We start from the raw sequence: 21,578 nt of genomic DNA on the forward strand, positions 1-21,578 counted from the left end.
ATTTACTCGAATGTAATGCTCCATCAAATCTAATGCACACCTTAATGTTCGCAACATACCATATTTTTGTCTCTATAAGACGCACCAGACCACAAGACGCACCTAGTTTTTAGAGGAGGAAAACAAGAAAAAAAATATTCTGTATCTCAGAAGCCAGAACAGCAAGAGGGATCGCTGCGCAGTGAAAGCAGCAATCCCTCTTGCTGTTCTGGCCTCTGGGATAGTTGCGCAGCCTGCATTCGCTCCGTAAGACGCACACACATTTTGCCTTACTTTTTAGGAGGGAAAAATGAGTTATAGAGCAAAAAATATGGTAATTTGGCAAAAAATGAGATGTGCATTAGACTTGAGTAAATACGGTAAAAACCATTTCCTTTTTTTTGAAAAAACAGAAAAGCGGCTTCTTAAATAAAAGCCATTTCAAATCCAAGACAGATATAGGCTGGGAGAAAAATGTGCACCCTTGTTGAAAAAGGACGGTGCTGAAAAGACACCAGAGGTGGCATGTAATGGGGATGCTGGAAAGTATTGGCATACTGTGCACCTACCAGACTATTGTTGCGCAGTCTTCCATCAGCCTCTTCCACTGTGTCAGGTGGCCTCTGTTTTTAATGTTCTCATCAACCTTTGTTCTGCGACGAGATCTGTCCAGAATCTGTCAATCCGGTGGATGGAGTGAAGACTGTTTGATATGGATTGATTACGGAGCCAGTCATGGATTGAATGGAACAGCTGCATCACCTGCAAGTACATAGCTGGCGCACTGAGCACATCCAGTAACTGCAAAATAGTTAAGTGTGTGACTTCAGTTACATGTAGGTTCCAGTTACCAATACATTTAGCATCAATGTGCTTCTGCTATCTCAATGCTAAATCTATAGTCTTTAGTCTTTAGCTTATATCAGTCTTTGCATTTCTATAGTTCTGGCTGAACATGGTTTAGTGCTGTATTTTCTCTCTCTTTCAAAAATACATGCAGATAGGTATTGTAGGGTCCTAATGCATTGTTGTTCTGCATTTGAAGTAAGTAGGTCAGATTATACCTTAGTCTTTGGATGCTCGCATTATGTCTCATCTGCTATGCAGTCTTCCCTGAAATTGATCAAGGCTTCTTTCAGTCTCTGCTTTGGCTGTGGAAATGCGGCCGAGTCGTCGCTGCAGATTCTTCTCAAAGCTGCCACTCTGGCTCTGTCTTACCTTCCCTCTTCTCTCATTTGTTTCACAGCCGCAACACCTCCTCTGGGACAAAAATAAAAATAAATAAATTGCAGTCTGCTCCTTCGGGAGAAAAGTGCAGTTGAATCCCTGCAGTCGTCACAAATAAAATGAATGATTCACAGATAAGGCAGGGAGGAAGTTAGGAAGCTAAGGGTGGAAGGAGGAGTTTATTGCACCCAGAAAGGGTGCCATAAATAAATGGGTGTGCAGCTGATTGTATCAACGAAGTAAAAAGGAGGTATAAAGAAAAAGGAGGGAGTCACTTTCTGATATCATGTCAGGCGGAAGGGAAGGGATCTAGACTTGTATTAGTATACCATTCACTTGAGAGATGATTTTTGCATGCTGTACTACCAGAACAATAACAGAAGCTAAGATATGACTGGGACACGGGTAGCGCTGTGGTCAAAACCACAGAGCCTAGGACAGGGGTAAGCAACCTAGGGCCCAATCATCTTCTCAATCTGGCCCACGGACAGTCCGGGAATCAGCGTGTTTTTACATGAGTAGAATGTGTCCTTTTATTTAAAATGCATCTCTGGGTTATTTGTGGGGCATAGGAATTCATTCATATTTTTTTTCAAAATAAACTCCGGCCGACCACATGCTCTGAGGGACGGTGGACCGGCCCATGGCTGGAAAAGGTTGCTGACCCCTGGCCCAAGGGCTTGCCGATCTGAAGGTCGGTGGTTCGAATCCCCGCGACGGGGTAGCTCCCGTTGCTTGGTCCCTGCTCCTGCCAACCTAGCAGTTTGAAAGCATGTCAAAGTGCAAGTAGATAAATAGGTACCGCTCCGGCGGGAAGGTAAACGGCGTTTCCGTGTGCTGCTCTGGTTCTCCAGAAGCAGCTTAGTCATGCTAGCCACATGACCCGGAAGCTGTCTGCGGGCAAACGGCGGCTCCCTCGGCCAGTAAAGCAAGATGAGGGCTGCAACCCCAGAGTTGTCCGCGACTGGACTTAACAGTCAGGGTTCCCTTTACCTTTACCCTTTAAGATATGACTACACTTGGCGAAACTAAAGGTTCTACAAAAACAAGGCTTATACCTTCATGAAAGCTGAAGCTATGTACAGCATACCCAAAATTTGCTTCTTGCGTGTCATGTGTTTTTGTGTTTTTATATTGTCAATCGCCCTGTAATTATCAGATGAAGGGCAGTATGAAAATATAATTAATAGAAACAAACAAAATTTTCTTTTCAAATCGAAATTTAACATTCTGTGGCAACAGAGCATGCACAAATCTCATTGGCCTTTTGGCAGGGGGATTCCCCACTCCCCAGATTCTGTTATTTATTATTATTATTTTCTGCCAACCTTGGAGTTCCTCCAAGCATACCGAACAAAAATTTACCGCCATTTCTGTCACTCTCACCACCTGAGTTTACCTTTAGAGGAAGTTGCGGTTTTGGGGGGTGGTTGTTTCCCCCCACCCCCCAGTTTGCACAAGCATGGAATCCAGCATATCACAGCAAAGTTTCACAGCTCTCAGTTGTGACATAATATAAAAACAAGAAGCAGAAGAAGAAGAAGAAGAAGAAGAAGAAGAAGAAGGAGAAGAAGAGGAAAATGGCAGAGCCGGTTCCTTGTTTTTTACACGGACATCTAAGGCTGGAGCTAGGTTAAATTAAAGTTCAGCCATTTCAGGGCATTTGATCGCATTTAACTGGCTCATCCTTTCAAGCAGTAAAGGTCACCTTCTGTTTGTGCTCTAACTGTCTGATAATCTGTGAAAACCACTTTTGTGTGCATTTATTGTTCAGTAACCACATAAGGCAAGTTGCCATGTAACAGAGTTCTTGGCATTTTGTGACAAATATATGAAGTTTGGGCATGGCCTTGAGCAACGGGCTCTTGTTTCAACATGTTTGATCTCTGCAAACGTTAAGTTTAAAGTTAACATTAAAGTTAAGGTGTGTGTCGGGTGGCTTGCAGGGAGAGGTGGTGTAGGAAAGGGTTAGCACGTATTATCTCTGCGGCATCCACTCATTCACACAATAGGGGCCACCACATGCTGTGAAATCTACAAGTTTTGAGTTTTCGGGTGAATCAGATTAGGGTTTCCTGAGAGTTAAAATATTGCTCTCTCTGGGAAAAATCCTGAACTCATACGGTACAGTGAGAATTTGGAGTGTGGGAATCTGCTGGCCACCCTCTGCAAACTTTGAATAGCTGTAGCACACTTCTAAACATAAAAATATATAATTCCTAGGTGCCAGTCAAAAACTTTCCTCTACACCCATCCCTTTGGCTTTAACTATTCTATAGCCTTTTAGAAATGGATGGGATGTTCTTAATTTATATCCACCTCCCGCTGGTTTTAATGTATCTATGTGGAACTTTTTGGTTGGTTGGTTGTAAGTCGCTTTGAATTGCCTTGGGCAAGATAAGGCAACAAACACATTTAATAAAAAACAACAACAATTTGGAGGCACCCTCCCCAGGTTTACCTGTAGAATATGTAAGGTCTATGCTAGAATGGACTGCATGGGAGGGGAGTAAGTGTTTGCTAGCCATGGAAGGCAAGCTTCCATTCTCAGGAAGCTCATAGGGAACCTTTTTTTTTTAGGAGAGAGGGATTTAGTCCTTTTTTACCAGTGAGGGCACAATAGGGTTAACGCCCCTCCTCATCCATCACAGTCTCCTTCCTCCTCCTTCCCCTACATCTGCTGTTCAGTTGTTGTTTTTAAGCCATATATCATTAACTGAGAATTGCAATTGCACCAGTACAAATAACATCACATCTAACATAGCCCTAGGGACGCGGGTGGCGCTGTGGGTTAAACCACAGAGCCTAGGTCTTGCCGATCAGAAGGTCGGCGGTTCGAATCCCCGCGACGGGGTGAGCTTCCGTTGCTCGGTCCCTGCTCCTGCCAACCTAGCAGTTCGAAAGCACATCAAAGTGCAAGTAGATAAATAGGTACCGCTCCGGCGGGAAGGTAAATGGCGTTTCCGTGCGCTGCTCTGGTTCGCCAGAAGCGGCTTAGTCATGCTGGCCACATGACCCGGAAGCTGTACGCCGTCTCCCTCGGCCAATAAAGCGAGATGAGCGCCGCAACCCCAGAGTCGGTCACGACTAGACCTAATGGTCAGGGGTCCCTTTACCTTTACCTAACATAGCTCTATGAGCTACCTGAGTTTAGAGCAGTGCTTTTCAACTGCTGATATTTATACCACTGCTTGAAGAGCATTGACATAGGCACTCGCCTCCTGCATTTCTCCATAAGTCTCAGGTTTGGGAGCGCCTCGTGACTCCTGAAAGTGGCAAGAGCATGACTTGTATAGTGATGCAGTGGGGAGTTCTCTCTGAAGGCAGGAATTTTTTCTCTGTTGGGAACGCTTAACTGATTCTGTTACACCCAGTGCAGAGAAACAACAAGAGGTATCCATTGTATTTCAAGGAGATAAGACCAGGGACGCGGGTGGCGCTGTGGTGTAAACCACCGAGCCTTGGGCTTGCCGATCAGAAGGTCGGTGGTTCAAATCCCTGTGACAGGGTGAGCTCCCGTTGCTCGGTCCCAGCTTCTGCCAACCTAGCAGTTCGAAAGCAAGTAGATAAATAGGTACCGCTCTGGCAGGAAGGTAAACGGCATTTCTGTGCGCTGCTCTGGTTTCGCCAGAAGCGGCTTAGTCATGCTGGCCACATGACCCTGGAAAAACTGTCTGCGGACAAACGCCGGCTCCCTTGGCCAGTAAAGCGAGATGAGCACCACGACTGGACTTAGCTGTCAGGGGTCCTTCACCTTTATGTTTAAAACCAGAAAAGAGACACATGCTGGGGTACAGTAGACAGCCTCTTCTGTGAGGAGAGAATACTTTGTGTTCACAAGTGAGCTGGTCAACAAAATGGGCAATATGGAGTTAACACAGCTGGCTAATAATTCTCTTTCCCAGGTCATTTCCTTATTCCCCACCCTGCCCAAAGAAAGAAGCAATCCAAAAATTCTCCTTAGGATCCCCCCCCCTTTTTTAACAAAACAACTGTGACATTCTCCTAAGCATTGTGTTAGCATCCCTTCTTGTCATTGGTAGCCTTTTAGCTACATAAACACCTTAGCCAAGTTCATATATCTGACCATGCAGTAAATAATTTAGCCCTAAGTTTTCATTGGTGGCACCAACAATGTGTGATGCTCTTCCTGGTGAAATAAAAGAGGTCCCATCAGTATTGGCATTCCACCAGCTCTATTTGTTTCAATAGTTTTTAACTGCCTTGTTTCATTATATATTTTAAGTATGGATGTTTTTAATGCTGTGATTCAACTGGTTTATTCTGTATTTTAATTCTTGATTTTATAGTTAATTGTAAACCACTTAGGAGCCATTTTCTCATTTAGGCAGTACAGTGGTGCCTCACAAGACGAAATTAATTCGTTCCGCGAGTTTTTTCGTCTTGTGAATTTTTCGTCTTGCGAAGCACGGTTTCCCATAGGAAATGCATTGACGGTTTCCCATAGGAATCCATTGACGGTTTTAAGAAAAAGGCGCAAGACGTTTTTGTCTTGCGAAGCAAGCCCATAGGGAAATTCATCTTGCGAAGCAACTCAAAAAACAAGTTTTTCGTCTTGCGAGGCATTCGTCTTGCGTGGTACCACTGTATATAAATATGTAGAACAGAAGGAACAAACCATAGTAGTATTACTAAATATAATTTTACTTGCCTATCATAGTCAGCACTTATCTACCATGTGTTTTGAATCTAGCTCTCCAAGGTTTCCTGCGGTGTTTGTTTGAAGCCTCTTCACTGGAGCTCACAGGATATCAATGCCTATGTTCTACCATTGAGCTCAAGGCCCAGTTTCTTCCAGGATCTACTTTTAGTTGCAATAATAAAAATTAGTAAGCATTCCAGATTTCTAGGGATTATTTCAAAAACTCACTTGCGTTCTTGCTGTGTAAAATGGATGAAAAGCCGCTGCAAAGCCGGAAAAAAAATAGAAAAACCAGTTTTCCCATAAGGCCTGGAAACACAACTTTATGTAGCTGCTTTTTGGCTAGGAAACGATTTCTATAAAGTCTGTCTTAACATTAATGCCCCATTCCTGTACCTATTATTCTCACTAAGGCCTATGAAACTCTTGTATAATCCTTGAGAGATTTGTTAAACTTGAATTGGCTCAAGCTGAAATCTCAAATAAGAATACCGAGAGGCAAATGTTGTTTGTCCGGACACGTAGTTTATCTTCTACATTTCTGCACTTGATTTGACCGTGATGAAAGCCTCATCATAAAGTAATGCAGTAACAGCATCAGTGTGGCAGAATAGCAGCATGAGTAACCAGCACGACGCAGCAGGCATACAATTGGGCTTGCCAACTCTCTACTGCAACCAGCCTACCTCCGCAGCACGTACAGAAATAAATGAGGTGGTGGTATGTTTGGAGTGGCTCCAGCTATTCAAAATGGGCCGAATTCATGCTCCTCTGATGATTCAGTCATGTTACCTTGTCTCTCTCATGTCTTGCTCAATATGTGCCACCATTTCCCCTGAGCATGGATATTTCTTCGCCGGTAAGTGATGCAGCACCGCTGATCGCTAAATGAACTGCGCGGTTAAAAGAATCTAGCACTTTTCTTGTTCGTTATTTCATTTTGTTTCCAGAGATTCCCTTCAGAGATGGTGCACTTTGCCAATGATTTTGAGCGCTCCCCCTTGCTTGAGCCTTAGCAAGTGTGCACACAAACACATTTTTTTAATGCACAGAGGCGTCCCTTTGGCAAAAAAAGGAGAAAGCTTTTAAGGGGGTGGGGTGGGAAGCAAACTAGAAAATGCTGTATGTAAAATTCCTCCTGGTAGTTAGTTTTTAAAATAATGACTTTCCAGATTTTTTAAGCAGAAAATTACTGGCTATTCAAAACTAAATTGAACAGTTCTGTTCCCAGTTACTTGAAAATCAGCCTGTGTTGGATTCTAATGGCAAGAATAATTGGTTTAGTGTTCAGACTTGGATGTCTGTATACACAAGACACTCTTTAGATCATACTTCTCTGCATTGTTCTGTCTAGCAGCTGCATACCTCACAGTAAGGCAACAATAGGTTCATTTTCACTAGTGTTAAACCAATCTAGGCTAAGTGCATGAGACAGTTCTATTCAATATCGTTTGTACTTCTTTGGAGCTGGGCATGATGGAAGTAGTTTCCCTGTCTTTTATATATACTGTATATTTTTATTGCTCTCTTGCCAGGCACAGTGGCAGGACCCTAAAACCAGTGCTGCAGAATTCAGTGACAAATTGTGCAAGCTTACAAAGACATACCATCCATCATTTTTCTGATGAAAATAGGGATGGTATATTTGATGATAATAATGATGATGATGATGATGATGATGATGATAATTTATTTATACTCCACCCATCTGTTTGGGCTGCCCCAGTCACTCTGGGTGGCTTCCAACATATATAAGAACATAATAAAACATTAAACATTTAAAAAAAAACTTCCCTCTACAGGGCTGCCTTCAGGTGTCTTTTAAAGATTGTATAGTTACTTATCTCCTTGGCTCGGGGTGTGTGTGTGTTTGTGTGTCAGTCACATAACTCCATATTCTCCAGTATTTCTCCAATAAGGGTTGTCTTAAAGAAAAGTGGGACTTTCCAGGATCAGATCCAAAACTGGGGTGGCTTCTGTAAATCAGGGCTCTGAGCAAAGGACTGTTGATAGGGCTGGGCGATACCTGGTTTTCAACATTGTGATATATCACCAGCTAAACATCACAATATACTGATATATTGCAAAGTCGGAAATAAGGGTGGATCTATGTAGAGGCATTGGCTGGCTTCATGGTTCTTCCTGAATCATGATTTTTGCATGGCGTGTGCACACACACACACACACACACACCAGGATCTGTGAAATATTGCCAGGTCTAAAATGATGAAATTGCTATCATGATATGCACTCCAAACCGGTTTTGGATGATATATTGATATATCGCCCAGCCCTATTGATAGCAGGTAGGAACAAATGAGTTTTGCTTGGAATTTATGGGGAAAAAGCTTGACAGTCTTTATTCTGCTCACTGGAATCTTTCTGAGATTCACTCTTTTCAAAACCCTTTGTAAGTACACTTTTAATCCTATTTGAGCACCTCTCTCTAACTTGAAGGTTATGGCCTTTAATATGTAATGAACCTGTAACCTCAAGGGGCGTGTTTAGCTCCCTCCTTTTCTCTACTTTTCCATCTGGCTTTTTATGATAACTGAGAGAGTTCTGTGCCCCAGTTTTCACTCTCACTGTTGTTACATTGCAGTTTATATTGAATTTTATTATTGTGATTTCATTGTTCGCATCTTAAGGGTATGGTTGTCACCATGGAGTCTTTTGACCAAAAAGCAGCATAAAGAATAACCTCTCTAAAAACAGCATTCTGAAAAATGGGTTTTCAAAGCTATGGCCAATCAGTGTTTGTACCATGTTACCATTTCATACAGTGTGACAGAGTTCCTAAATGTTTCTGGGAGAGAAGACGCACACTTTTATTTTTTTGAAGTGCAAGTGCAAGTAGATAAATAGGTACCACTCCGGCGGGAAGGTAAACGGCGTTTCCGTGCGCTGCTCTGGTTCGCCAGAAGCGGCTTAGACATGCTGGCCACATGACCCGGGAGCTGTACACCGGCTCCCTTGGCCAATAAAGTGAGATGAGCGCCACAACCCCAGAGTCGGTCACGACTGGACCTAATTGTCAGGAGTTCCTTTACCTTTATTCCTGCATTGCAGAGAATTGAATGAGATTACGCTTGTGGTCCCTTCCAACTCGTTCTATGATGCTATGGTACTATTACTACACATTTGAAGCTTACGTAGGCAGGAGAGAGATTATTTTGGCAGTTTCCAAGTAATTCCTGTCAAACTAGCAGCAGGGATGGGGTGAGATTCAGATGGCCTTGGAAATAAGCCAGACCATTTTCCAAAGACCCATAAGTGATTCAGGTCATCTCCAAGCCACTATAATGCTCTGCTCATGCTCCTCTCTAACATGTGCTATTTCGCTTCCAGAGTATACTTCTATAACTCATGGTTGGGATACAGTATGGAGATTTCCACTGCACACTGAAGTATAGGATTGCAATCTTCTCTTCATTCATCTCTGAAAATTCTAAATACTTTTATAAACCCAAATCATATCTGTTTTACAAGACTGTCAGATGAAATTACTGACCTCATAGAATCATAGAATCATAGAGTTGGACCTATAACTTTCTATCAGGGCAGCTTAGTTAGTTTCAGAACATCTTCCCCCCTAACATTGTGGTGAGTGCATTCATTTTTGTAAGTGCTGCAGAAGAACTACCTGGTGCATTTCCCCCAATTTCAATATAAAAAGCCCCTTTAGGAAAAGCAGGGGATAATCTAAATAGTGCTGTGTGAACAATTTAGTTGACCTGCCCGACTTAAATAGCCAAGCAATCGTTTTGTTTAGTTGGTAATTCGAGGCTGTCACTGGAGATGCCTCACTTGAAATAAAATTGTTTTCTTTTCTTGTTTCTTTCTTGGGTAGAAACTGAATAACAATGTCAATTATTGTCTTTATCAGTATGTAGCCCCCAGAGAAAATGAAAATCACAGGAGCCCTGTATACTTAGCTACACAATTCAATCAAAGCTGCTGATAAGAGGGCAAATAGAAACAAAACAAAGAAAAAAGCTTTTGGAGTATGAAATGGATAATATGCAATGAGGTGATGGATGCCTTTCTTTGCAGACAAGCTGATGGAAGGGGAACTATTTTCTTTTCTTTCTTTTTTGCACCTAGCCCCTTATGGCTGGCTAAATGCTGGTGCATGTAGATTTTGCTATCTTACAACAAAACTGTCAGACTGCTACAGCTGGATTGAAAATAAGCAGAATTATAAATGTGTGTTGCTTTGTCGTTAGGTTGTAAACAAATTAGATTTCGAATTCCTTCCAGAAATGGTGTTTTTAACAGATTGTCTATTGTTGTAAGCTCTGGTTGACTCTTGCAGGCGTAACAAAATGGAATGATCTTTCCACAGAATAGCTAATTACTTCATGTCTCTGGGCACATGGGTAAAAGAGGCCCATGCATTTTCGCAGATATCCACTCCCTACTACAATAATAATAATAATAATAATAATAATAAATGTGTTTGTTTGTAAATAACCCTAACCCTAACCACAACCACTCTGGGCGGCTTCCAGCAGAATATTAAAATACAATGATTAATCCAGGATTAAAATCTTCCCTAAACAGGGCTACCTTAAGATGTCTTTTAAAAGTCCGATAGTTGTTTATTTCTTTGACATCTGATGGGAAGGTGTTCCACAGGGTGGGTGCCACCACTGAGAAGGCCCTCTGCCTGGTTCCCTGTACTTTCCCTTCTTGCAGTGAGGGAACCGCTAGAAGGCCCTCAGCACTGGACCTCAGCGTCCGGGCTGAACGATGGGGGTGGAGACGCTCCTTCAGGTATAGTGAACCGAGGCCATTTAGGGCTTTAAAGGTCAGCATCAACACTTTGAATTGTGCCTGGAAATGTACTGGGAGCCAATGTAGGTCTTTCAGGACTGGTGTTATATAGTCTCAGCGGCCACTCCCAGTCAACAGTCTATCTGCCGCATTGGAGGACTGTGTTAGGCATAGGGAATATGTTCTTGGCTGCATAAACTTTCTTTTTCTGCCAGTCACGACGTATATTCTGCCTGTCACCACTAGAACAGTTGAAGCCTTAGAGATGTCATCAGGATGGTTAGTGTACTGATCAGCTGTTGGAGTGATGCCTGCACTCCATTTTCTTTCCAGATCACCGAGACTGTGTTCAGCATTTAATAAGCCTATGATCAACACGGGGGGCTTTTTAATTTTGGGATTTTTGTGGCTTACTGTGATAACCTCCTTTGGGTTCCATTGACCTCTTCGAAATATGTTGGATTCATTTCAGTTACTCTGTCTAGCACTCATTCCACAGTTGTAAGAAATCAATCTTTTAATGTGGTCAAACCATTACACCCCAGTTTCACCCCAAGTTACAATACATAATCTCCTATATCCCTCTGTGCAGTTTTACTGAAGCCTAAACCAGGATTGTGTGTCCCAAAGGGTACCTAATCACGTTTCCATGCTGTTTGTGGGTGCTATACTATCGCTGTTACATTAAATGACCTGTATGGGCATGGGTATACTGGATTCTTAATTTCTCGGTAACCGAAATATATATTTCCCCCTGACTCGGCACCATGTTTAGTTGAAAGCTAAGTTCAGCTTTATCTCTACTCCTTTTTAAAACAGTTGAATAGAGAGCTGTTGGCAGGCCAGCCATTGTGATAGAGAAAGAGGCAAAGACAGAAATGCCAGAATGGTCTAGCATAAATGTGGGGTCCTTGAAATGGTGTATGAATCTTCATTTGGGGCTGTGAAGTTTCATGGTCAGGACTTGGATACCTCCCTATACCCGAAGTGTCAGGGCATTTACAACATAAAGGTAAAGGGACCCCTGACCATAAGGTCCAGTCGTGGCCTACTGGGGTTGCAGCGCTCATCTCGCTTTATTGGCCGAGGGAGCCGGCGTACAGCTCACCCCATCACAGGGATTTGAACCGCTGACCTTCAGATCAGCAAGTCCAAGGCTCTGTGGTTTAACCCACAGCGCCACCCGTGTCCCTTTTACAACATAAAATCACAATATAAAAAGAGACCACAAGCAGGAATCTTTTGCCCAACATAGGGCTTCAACCCATAACCCAATGATTGAGAGTCTCATACTCCATATTCCGCCTTTCCATCTAAAGAGCTCAAGGTGGCATACATATGTTGCCCCAAGGCCACCCAGTGAGCCTCATGGCCGAGTGGAGATTTGAACTCTGAGCTCCCAGGTTATAGTCCAGCACTCTGACCACTATTCCACACTGGCTTCCTATAGTGGTAGAGAATCTTGTTGGTTTCCTACCCTGTCAGGTAACAAGAAACCTATTGTTGTTGTTGTTTAGTCGTTTAGTCGTGTCCGACTCGTGACCCCATGGACCAGAGCACGCCAGGCACTCCTGTTTTCCGCAGTAAGAAACCTATTAGGCCTCTGTAATTAGGATTCTGTAATTAGTTCCTGCCAACCTAGCAGTTCGAAAGCACGCCAAAGTGCAAGTAGATAAATAGGTACCGCTCCGGCGGGAAGGTAAACGGCGTTTCCGTGCGCTGCTCTGGTTCGCCAGAAGCGGTTTAGTCATGCTGGCTACATGACCCAGAAGCTGTATGCTGGCTCCCTTGGCCAATAAAGCGAGATGAGCGCCGCAACCCCAGAGTCGGTCACGACTGGACCTAATGGTCAGGGGTCCCTTTACCTTTAATTAGGACTCGTAATCTGGTGAACCGGGTTCGATTCCCCACTCCTCCACCTGCAGCTGCTGGGTGACCTTGGGCTAGTCACACTTCTCTGAAGTCTCTCAGCCTCACTCACCTCACAGAGTGTTTGTTGTGGGGGAGAAAGGGAAAGGAGATGGTTAGCTGCTTTGAGACTCCCTAAGGGGAGTGAAAGGCGGGATATCAAATCCAAATTCTTTTTCTTCTTCTCCTCCTCCTCCTCCTCCTCCTTCTTCATTTCGTGAACCCGATACTACCTTATGCTTTCAAAGATGTACAAACAGTCATTCTTTATTTCAGTCCAAAGACCCACAAAAAACAGTTTTGAAAGCAAAATACAGCAGGAATACCGAGAAAACATTCCAAGGCAGTCATTATGTTTTATCCAGAGCATGTTGATTTCTAATTCTCACTACCTCCGGAAGAAATTTTGTCACGGCCAGGGTAATGTCATTTGTCTTGTCTTTGAGAATGTACATCTCCCCCATGTGACTTGACTAGGCTTTTCTGGCAATGCTCTTGCAAGACTTTTGCTAAGAACGGGGAGTGAAGATAAAAAAATATTCTGCAGATGGATTCCTATTAGATAAAATGGAGATCCATTTAAGATTATTTTTCAAAATACATTGCACAGTGCCCTGAAAATATGCGGCTTTGTATGTGATTTGACGTATAAAAAGGGAGGAGAAGAAAAAACCACCAGCCGTCCAATTGTTAGCTTATTTTCTGCATCCTTTCATGAAACTGCTTCCCCTGGAAAATATGAAATTAATCACATGGAAAATATATCTCCCTATGTTATCAAAAGATTAATGGAAGATTGTTCTGTCAAAGTGTCACCTTTTCAGTTTCATCTTGTTGAAAACTGTCATCCCTAGTTGACCAATTTTAAATGCTGGCAGTGGAGTCCAATATAACTATCACTTATTTTCTATTTTTAGAGGCTGGTTCTTCCAGAACTTGACAAGGTTTCTCTCCCCCCCCCCCCGACTAATAACAGAATTGTCAAAGAAATCAGCTATAAAAGACGACATTTGCTGATTCGTTCAGGGTTGAAGCATGGTATGTTTCTGGATCCACATCTGTGAGATCAGAGATAATTTCGAGGGAGATGAATAAAAGAAGTCATACCACACTGTTCCAGCTTTGAATATTGAAATGTTCTCAGGGTGGTGACATTTTAAAAGGCATTGCAGGTGTGCTACATAAAAACAGGAAAAATAGTTTTTGTGTGAAAGCGAAGTATCGCCATTCAATCCGATGCAATGGCTTAGAAAATTTGGTTTTTACGATGTGTTCTGCATGTGTGTGTGTGTGTCACATATCTGCTTAAAGATCTAGCTATTCTCATTGGTGTGTGGACTGACCTTTTTTGTCCAAACACAGTTTAATCTTTTCTATGAATCATGCTTGTGTTCTGTTTGATCTATTGGTTGAAAGGTCAGGGAATGTGAAAGAAAGGTTAAAAATAAGATAAGAATGTTCCTTTTATAGGCAATTGGCTTGCAAGAAACTCGCAGACTCCATTGAAGGATCTAAAAATATAGGGAGGAAAAATAATCCCTGAATTTTTGGTCTTTCTAGTTGTCACCAAGAAAAGTAAGAAAGTTCAGCATTAAATCAGACTACCAAGATTTAATAAGCTGGATCTTGAGTCCTTCAGCATATATTGATTGTTTTCTTGTAAGCAGTAAATGGAGAAGGGAATTAGACCTGTTAAACGACCAGGTGGAGTTCGTAAGTGACACTGATTTATGGCATATCTAGAATGTGTGGCTCCAGATTCGCCCAATTCAACTTATCACTGGCATTTTGAAGTATTTCATGAATATACGTTGGATTTCCACTGAAAGCTTTTTGCACACACATTTATAGATCTGTACTCATTGTTACTGCTAGTATTCTATAGTGTTAAAGAGCCCAGCAACAACATTTTAATATTAAATTATAGGTGCAATGTGTATAATATTTACCATAGTGCTGATGTATCCGATGTCCTAAATAATGTGTACATTCCTGTTATTTCCATAAGCTGTGAAGGGCCAGAATTAGCTTTCCATAGCTCATGAGATTACTAGCTGGTTCCTATTCTAGCTGCCGTCGAACTCCAATAGAGCATAAGTGGTGTGTTTTGAGCAACTAACGCAGAATCAAAGCTGTGAAGAAATGCCAAACGGTAACAATTTTAACAATAGAATGATAGATTTGTTTATTCAAAGGCACGGGAAGACAAATAGAGCCCATACTCTCACTTCCACCACATGTAATAGGAACATTTGTGAATATTTCATGCTGTTCCATTGAGCTGAAAGGATAATAGGAATGTGGTCTATGGCTGTCAGGGACTGGACTGAGGAGGAATGGTGGAGACCGCCATCCCCTCCTCTTCAACTTTCCAGGAAGGCAGTATAGATTTACAACAGTGGTTTGCAGAAGGTCACCGTAAGGGGGCTGGTGCTATTGAGGATCGAGAAGGGAAGGGGGTGGTGGAGCTTACTTAAAGCAACTCTCAGAGAGGCAGCATTTCTAAGCCTCTCTCTGTGACTATTGAATAAAAGACTTGGTAAGAGTATCTTGTCTATCAGTTACTGGCAGCCCGCTGTGGGGACCGGATTCTTGGAAGCCAGACACTGGCTGCATCATGAAATGTAGATTACATGGTTGAAATTAGGGATGGATAAACTAGTTTTTCCAACCTGCCTTCTTTTCATTGTGTTCACTTATAAATCCATTGCTGTCTGCTTTCACATTAATTGTGCATTCTTTAATGAGACATGGACATTGTATTTACATATGTGTATTTGAATTTGTTTAGCTTGAAAGCATTTTAAAACACATTTTGATGCATTTTTGAAGCAAGGAAGGTGTTGGAAAATTCAGACATGTGTGAAATCCAATGGTTGTCTTTCCAATCCAAACATTAGTGCAGGATCTCTGGATCAGGTCAGTTCATATTGGAATTTCCAAAGCTCAAACATGCCTGTGGTTTTTCTGGCTCTTGAGTTGCAGCGGTCATTGAATCATAGAATTCTAAAGTTAGAAGGGACCCTGAGGATCATCTAGTCTAACCCCCTGCAATGCAGCTGTCCCATCCCGGGATCAAACTTTCAGCCTTGGTATCATCAGCACCATGCTCTAACCAACTAAAAGGACCCATTCAACTGTTATTTTCAAGCCTTTTGGATGGGAATGGTTGCAGAAATAAGCTCTGGGAAATAAACACACAATTAAAATTGAGATAAAGTATCTTATACCTCTTAATAAGTATCTCGACCTTGACCTCATCTGCACCATACATTTAAAGCAGTATCATTCACTTTAAACAACCCCAAAGAATCCTGGGAATTGTAATTGTTACTTGAACTCATTACTTGAATATTCCTATTTTGTAGCAGCTATGCACATCGAAGGGTTCATATGATGGCTATGTGTTTGCCAAAGTTACACCATTGCCTCTTTCTTGCAGCAATGTGGATTGCAATGTATACAAGCATTTTTAAAAACAGACTGAAGGGGCCAGAGTTCCCTGTCGTAGATGGTTGAAGCCATGACTGATGCAAGATTAAAGGCGTATATTCACTTTGTTCTACTCCGTAGCTGCCTTAGAAAACACCTTTCCAGTAAATATCATTCACCTGTACTGGAGTAAATGAGAGATCGGATCTGCAATGAAAATACTTAGATTAAACCTAGGTATTCATGAAAGGAACAAATAACAAGAAAGGTGTATGCACAGATCTAGATAAGAAAATTCCAGATAAGAAAGATGTAACAAATAATTTTTTAGAGTTGTCTCCACCTCTCTTTTACCATTCCCACATCTATTAACAGCTGGATGAGTTTCCATCCTTAGCAATTATGGTTAGCTAATGTATTTGGATTTTTGTGCTAAAAAGCATCACGTGTATCATCACATGGCATCACAAGTTTTATTTTACCTGTGTGCATGCAGATGTTCAAGATCAAGCCATTTTAGAAACTGTCGCAAGTAGCATTGGAGTTTAGTCGCTCAAAAAAACCCCCACCCCAAATCAGCCTGACGTTTACTGAAATAGTTGCGTTATAACCCATTCTGCTGTCTTTTTCTTCTTTTCCCAAGGAACTGCTCATCTTTCTGCAGAACTTGCCCACGGTGCACTGGGGAGACGAAGATATCAGTGTCCTCCTCGCAGAAGCCTACAGACTGAAATTTGCATTTGCAGACGCCCCCAATCATTACAAGAGATGAAAGCAACAAAAACCAGATACAACCAATCTGTCTGCTGTGGCATAGGATCATTTTCATTATTCTGGTTGTGCAGACACGCAATTACTCGCTCCTGATTTCATACGAAGCGTCCCAAAATAGTTCAGCAAAAAAAATGTGGTTGGTGGATTACCAAAGAAATCGGCAAACAGGTCATCAAGAAGATTGTGATTGACTTAAGTGAACGTGGCTACAAAAAAAACCGAGTCTGCTTTTGTTCCCCCCCCCCCTTTTCTTTTTATAGTTGCTATACGAATGAAGAAAGTGTTTTATGTTCATTGGTATCTAATGACTTATTGTCTTGTCTCCATGAGCCTTGTTCCTAGTTGATTGTGTTCATTATTTTGATGGAAGTATTACTAGTCTCTGGGGTACTTGTGAGCTAATAGGAATGATCTGTCTTGAACAGAAAATGAGGGCAGATGTGTATCAGGCAGTAAGGTCATCTAAGGGCCATATGGACTTGCTTTTGATTTTGGTTTGTAACACAATTTTAAAAAAATTCCTTTTAATGTTATCTTTGTTTACAGCGTGAAATCTAGGAACACCGATTTTAATGGAAAACAACATCTAGAATTTGAAAAGAATGCCACCTACTTGGGTGCTATGCCTTGTGGTATGCAGATAGTTTTGTATAAATTATTTCACTTTGAAGTGTCTGAACTGTACTAACTAAAAAAGAAAAGAAAATAGATTTATTCTGCCATAATAATGTATACATAATTTAATGCTTTAAAACTATCAAATATTTTTTCAGCACATAGACTTTTAGCTTCAATGCTTTTTTCCCCCTAGTAAGATTTTTAGTTCACAGTGAATATATTTTAATACATTATTGCCTTACCTGGAATTTCTAGCATGGTAGGAATACTTGACGGAAAAGTCATGTATGCATTTTTAGGCCTTCCATCCTTGACATAGACTGGCTTGAGCATGGAAAAGAAGCACAGATGGATACAGTCACCTGATAACCATGATTCTGCTCCACTTCCAGAATAAACTATGAATTTTGCAGTGTGTAAGGGAAGGTGACTGGTGAAAACTTGATTCCAGTCTGCTCTCTTTCTTACCAATCAGGTTGGCTGACTGGTTAACATGCCAGCCAGTGTGTGTATGTGTGTGTGTATGTGTGTGTGTGTAGATATATATAAAAAAGGAATGTGTCAAGTCAATTTATCTGGAGGAAGTCACCTGCATACAATTGACATGCACTTAAGGATTTTGCACAAACCGATCGGGAAGCTTATCTCACTTGAAGAGCAACTAACAAAATTCTTCCGTTATTTTTGTGACTTAAGTTCTTAAGTTGTGACTAAGTGGCAGTACATTATAGAAGGCTCTGTCAAAAGTTAACACTCCATTCACTTTTTGTAAGGGCCAGTTTATCCAAATAGCAGAATAGCAGGGGTAGGTAGTAAAGTTTTTTCCTGTGCTGTATCACTTTAGAATAAAGGTATGGGATTGCATATACACATAAAAATTCATTGAACGTGGAAATCTGGAAGGCTAGTATGGATTTTTTTCTCCCTGATCTGCTAGATTTCTGTGTGCAAGTAGGTTTGTTGGAGGAGCATTCTAGAATGTGCCTGCTGTCTGAAGTGTGATTGGTTCTTGTCGATCAACTAAGTTTGCATACTATCAATCCCAAATTAATTTATACTGTAAATGGAACGACTTCTTTTCAGGAGTTTTCCAAGTGTGCCTTTAAGTCATTTTTGGTTTGGGGAAATTTTTTTGCCTTTCAGTTTGGCTGAATATGTTACCTTACTGCTTGCCATATGTAATAGATGCCTGAACAGATAAGAACCATAGGCAAGATTGGCCTAAAAATATGGAAAATGCTTATTCTAAGAGGCTATGAAGATTTCTTGAGGATTAGTTTCCTTAAGGTATGATTTGCAGATTAAGTTCAAGTGTCTTAGTATTGAGCTGTGCATTTAGATTGCTTGGGACATTTGACTGTGAAACACATCAGTTTAATAAGCAAGGTTGTTCTGTTACTTCCGCAGTAGAAGTAAAAAGGTGTGGCCTTTTTCACAGCGATAAAATAGTTGTGAAGGTGGAGTTGCATTGCTGCTACTTAGGAGTAGCAGCAGCAGATATGCCCCCCTTATCTTCCATGCAGGGATTTGCTTTGCTTGAGAATTCAGAACTATTGCAGCCTTACTTGGGCATTGCTTTAGCTTATTACATACTAATACTGCAACTAGAGATAAAATTCTGTGACATGGTTTGGCATGTCTACAGGTCTTAAGATGTGTCTTTCCCAAGCATCAGGATAACTTCTCATTCTGCGTTCAGTATAAGATTTTCCTCTTAAGTTTCTCTCTTTTAAGTTTACAGTGTCGTTGTGCCTAACAAAGTATCTGCCAAGAACAGAACACGCAAAGTAAAAGGTAGAATACAGAAAAGTCTGTTAAGAACAGTGAACATTTTATTTAATAGCAAAAGGAAGAAGAAATCAGCTGCAACATGCATTAATGATGGGGCTTTTTAAATATGTCATTATTTATATAGGAATTTGAATGGTGAGACAGGGGTGCAGACAAGTTTACTGTGTTAGATGCAAGTATACAATAAAATGTGTATATCTTAAAAACACACACCTTTCCTCTGTAAAAATCCATGGAGTTACCATCTCAACTTCCAAGCTCCCTTTGGATCTCTAAGTGTTTCTCATTTAAGAATTGAATGCTATCATGCCGCAAAAAGGATTTACATTTGTAGGAGACAAATATTGAGCACATTGGTAGATGAGGGTAGAGACTTCCCTAAATGCATAACTTTTCATTCTTATTTTATATAAAAAGGGGGTATTATACAGACAACTAATCCCATGCATACTTTCCCCTATATACTATTCTATATATTCCCTATATACCTTTTTCTTAAAGGAGAATTATGCTTGGCTTTTGATAATTTTGTATCTCAGGTAAGTGCCATCCCAACCAAATGTTATGTGGAAGAAAGGTTTCCCTCATTTTTATACTCCTTTATTACAAGTATAAAAGTAAAAAACAAAGCAAAAGACAAATAGGTATCTAATAGATATTTTTTATGTTGATATTTTTCAGCATAGAAAGGAATCAGGACACCTCATTAATTTAGCCTGATTTGTAATTTAATAGAGTTCATACAGGAGGCACTCTGTCATAAACGCAATATTAGCTAACAGCTGTAACGAAAGAACCGTGCAGCACAGATAACCAATTTATTTCTATAGTATATGCTTAGAAATGTAAATAGTAAGCAATATATTGAACTATGTAAATACAATACAAGAAATAATATAACTATCTTGCATTCATCTGTACATCTTAAATATAACGAACTAGTTGCACTAGTCTTTAATTTCTTATGGAAAAACTCATAGATTTGTATTTAACTTGAGAACTCTACAATAAAATGTAAGTACCCAAGACTCTCTCTCTCTCTCTCTGTAATATATATTTCTGAATGAATATAGTATCACGTTTAAAATGAATAATCCAACTCTTTGTATCACAATAACGAGGTGTAACTGAAGAATGGGTAAGACTCAAAAGGTGTCAGATGACAATTTAAGAAGGATGTTGACAAGCTGGAACGTGTGCAGAGGAGGGCAACCAAGATGATCAAGGGTTGGAAACCATGCCTTATGAGGAACAGTTGAAGGAGCTGGGTATGTTTAGACTGAGAAAGAGAAGACTGAGAGAATATATGATAGCCATCTTCATATATCTAAAGGATTATCACATGGAAGAAGGAACAAGCTTGTTTTCTCCTGCTCTGGAGGGTAGGACTCGAACCAATGGCTTCAAGTTACAAGAAAGGAGATTCTGACTAAACATACGGAAAATCTTTCTGACAGCCAGAGTTGTTCAGCAGTGGAACAGTCTTTCCCAAGAGGTTGTGGACTCTCCTTCCCTGTGTCACGGTTCGGTCTACGGGCGATCGAAGTCCCGGTTGAGGACGTCGGGACTGGGGGCAAGATGGCGGGGTGGGAGCAGGAACAAGAGTCCAGAAGCCAGGGGTCTGAGGGTCAGGAAGCAGGGAGTCACGAAGTCAAGGGTCCGAGGGTTGAGAAGCAAGCAGTCAAGAAGCCGAGGTCCGAGGATCTGGAAGCAAGACGCCAAACGCAGCAAGGCAGGAAACGTGTTGCTGTGGCAAAGAGCCGAAGGGAAATGCTGACCTTATATCCCTTCCTGGCTCTTGCCACCAGGTGCAGTGAGTTACCAAGCAGCCTCACCTGTGCGGCTGCGCCTTGCCTCTCCAGAACAAACTTAGGAAGGCCCCAGTCCTGCGAAGCCCTACTGGTCACAGGGCCTGGCTCCTGCATGCACTCCTCGCACCCTGGAGGTTTTTAAGCAGAGGTTGGATGACCATCTCCCATGGATACTTTAGTTGAGATTCCTCCATCGCAGAAGGCTGGACTAGATGACACTTGGGGTCCTTTTTAACTCTACATTTCTATGATTCTATGAAGTTTTTTTTTTTAAATGATATTTATTAGAAGTTTAAAAATTACAGAAAAGAGAAAAAGGAAAAAATAAAAACAATAAAAAGTTTAACAAAACATACATTACAATTACAATACATAATAAAAAACAAAATAAAAAAAGGAATATGGAAACATAAAAAGGTAATACAACAATGCAGAGAAGAAGAAAAAACACCACACAAAACACTAAACACACACATCCAATATTCCATATCTTTACCTTTCATTAACTTGTTTCATCGACCTCCTCACACCTCCCTTTTTTGTATTCTATTTCGGTTAACTATTTCAGCAAATTCTTTCCATCTTTCTCAATTTTTGTT

At 41.2% G+C, this 21,578-nt stretch overlaps 1 protein-coding gene across 1 annotated transcript in view; it reads left to right on the forward strand.

The window, feature by feature from the left end:
• The window catches only part of TBC1D22A (TBC1 domain family member 22A), a 121,580-nt gene extending 101,386 nt beyond the window's left edge, over positions 1–20,194 (forward strand). Inside the window, exon 13 of the mRNA XM_083399843.1 lies at positions 16,629–20,194. Coding sequence (XP_083255969.1) covers positions 16,629–16,757 — 129 coding nt within the window. The 3' untranslated portion in view covers positions 16,758–20,194. The remainder of the gene's footprint in view (positions 1–16,628) is intronic.
• Positions 20,195–21,578: the final 1,384 nt, after the last annotated feature.

Source organism: Podarcis tiliguerta, assembly GCF_965153285.1.
Source record: "Podarcis tiliguerta genome assembly, chromosome: 10".
In the NCBI taxonomy this organism is placed as follows: Eukaryota; Metazoa; Chordata; class Lepidosauria; order Squamata; family Lacertidae; genus Podarcis; species Podarcis tiliguerta.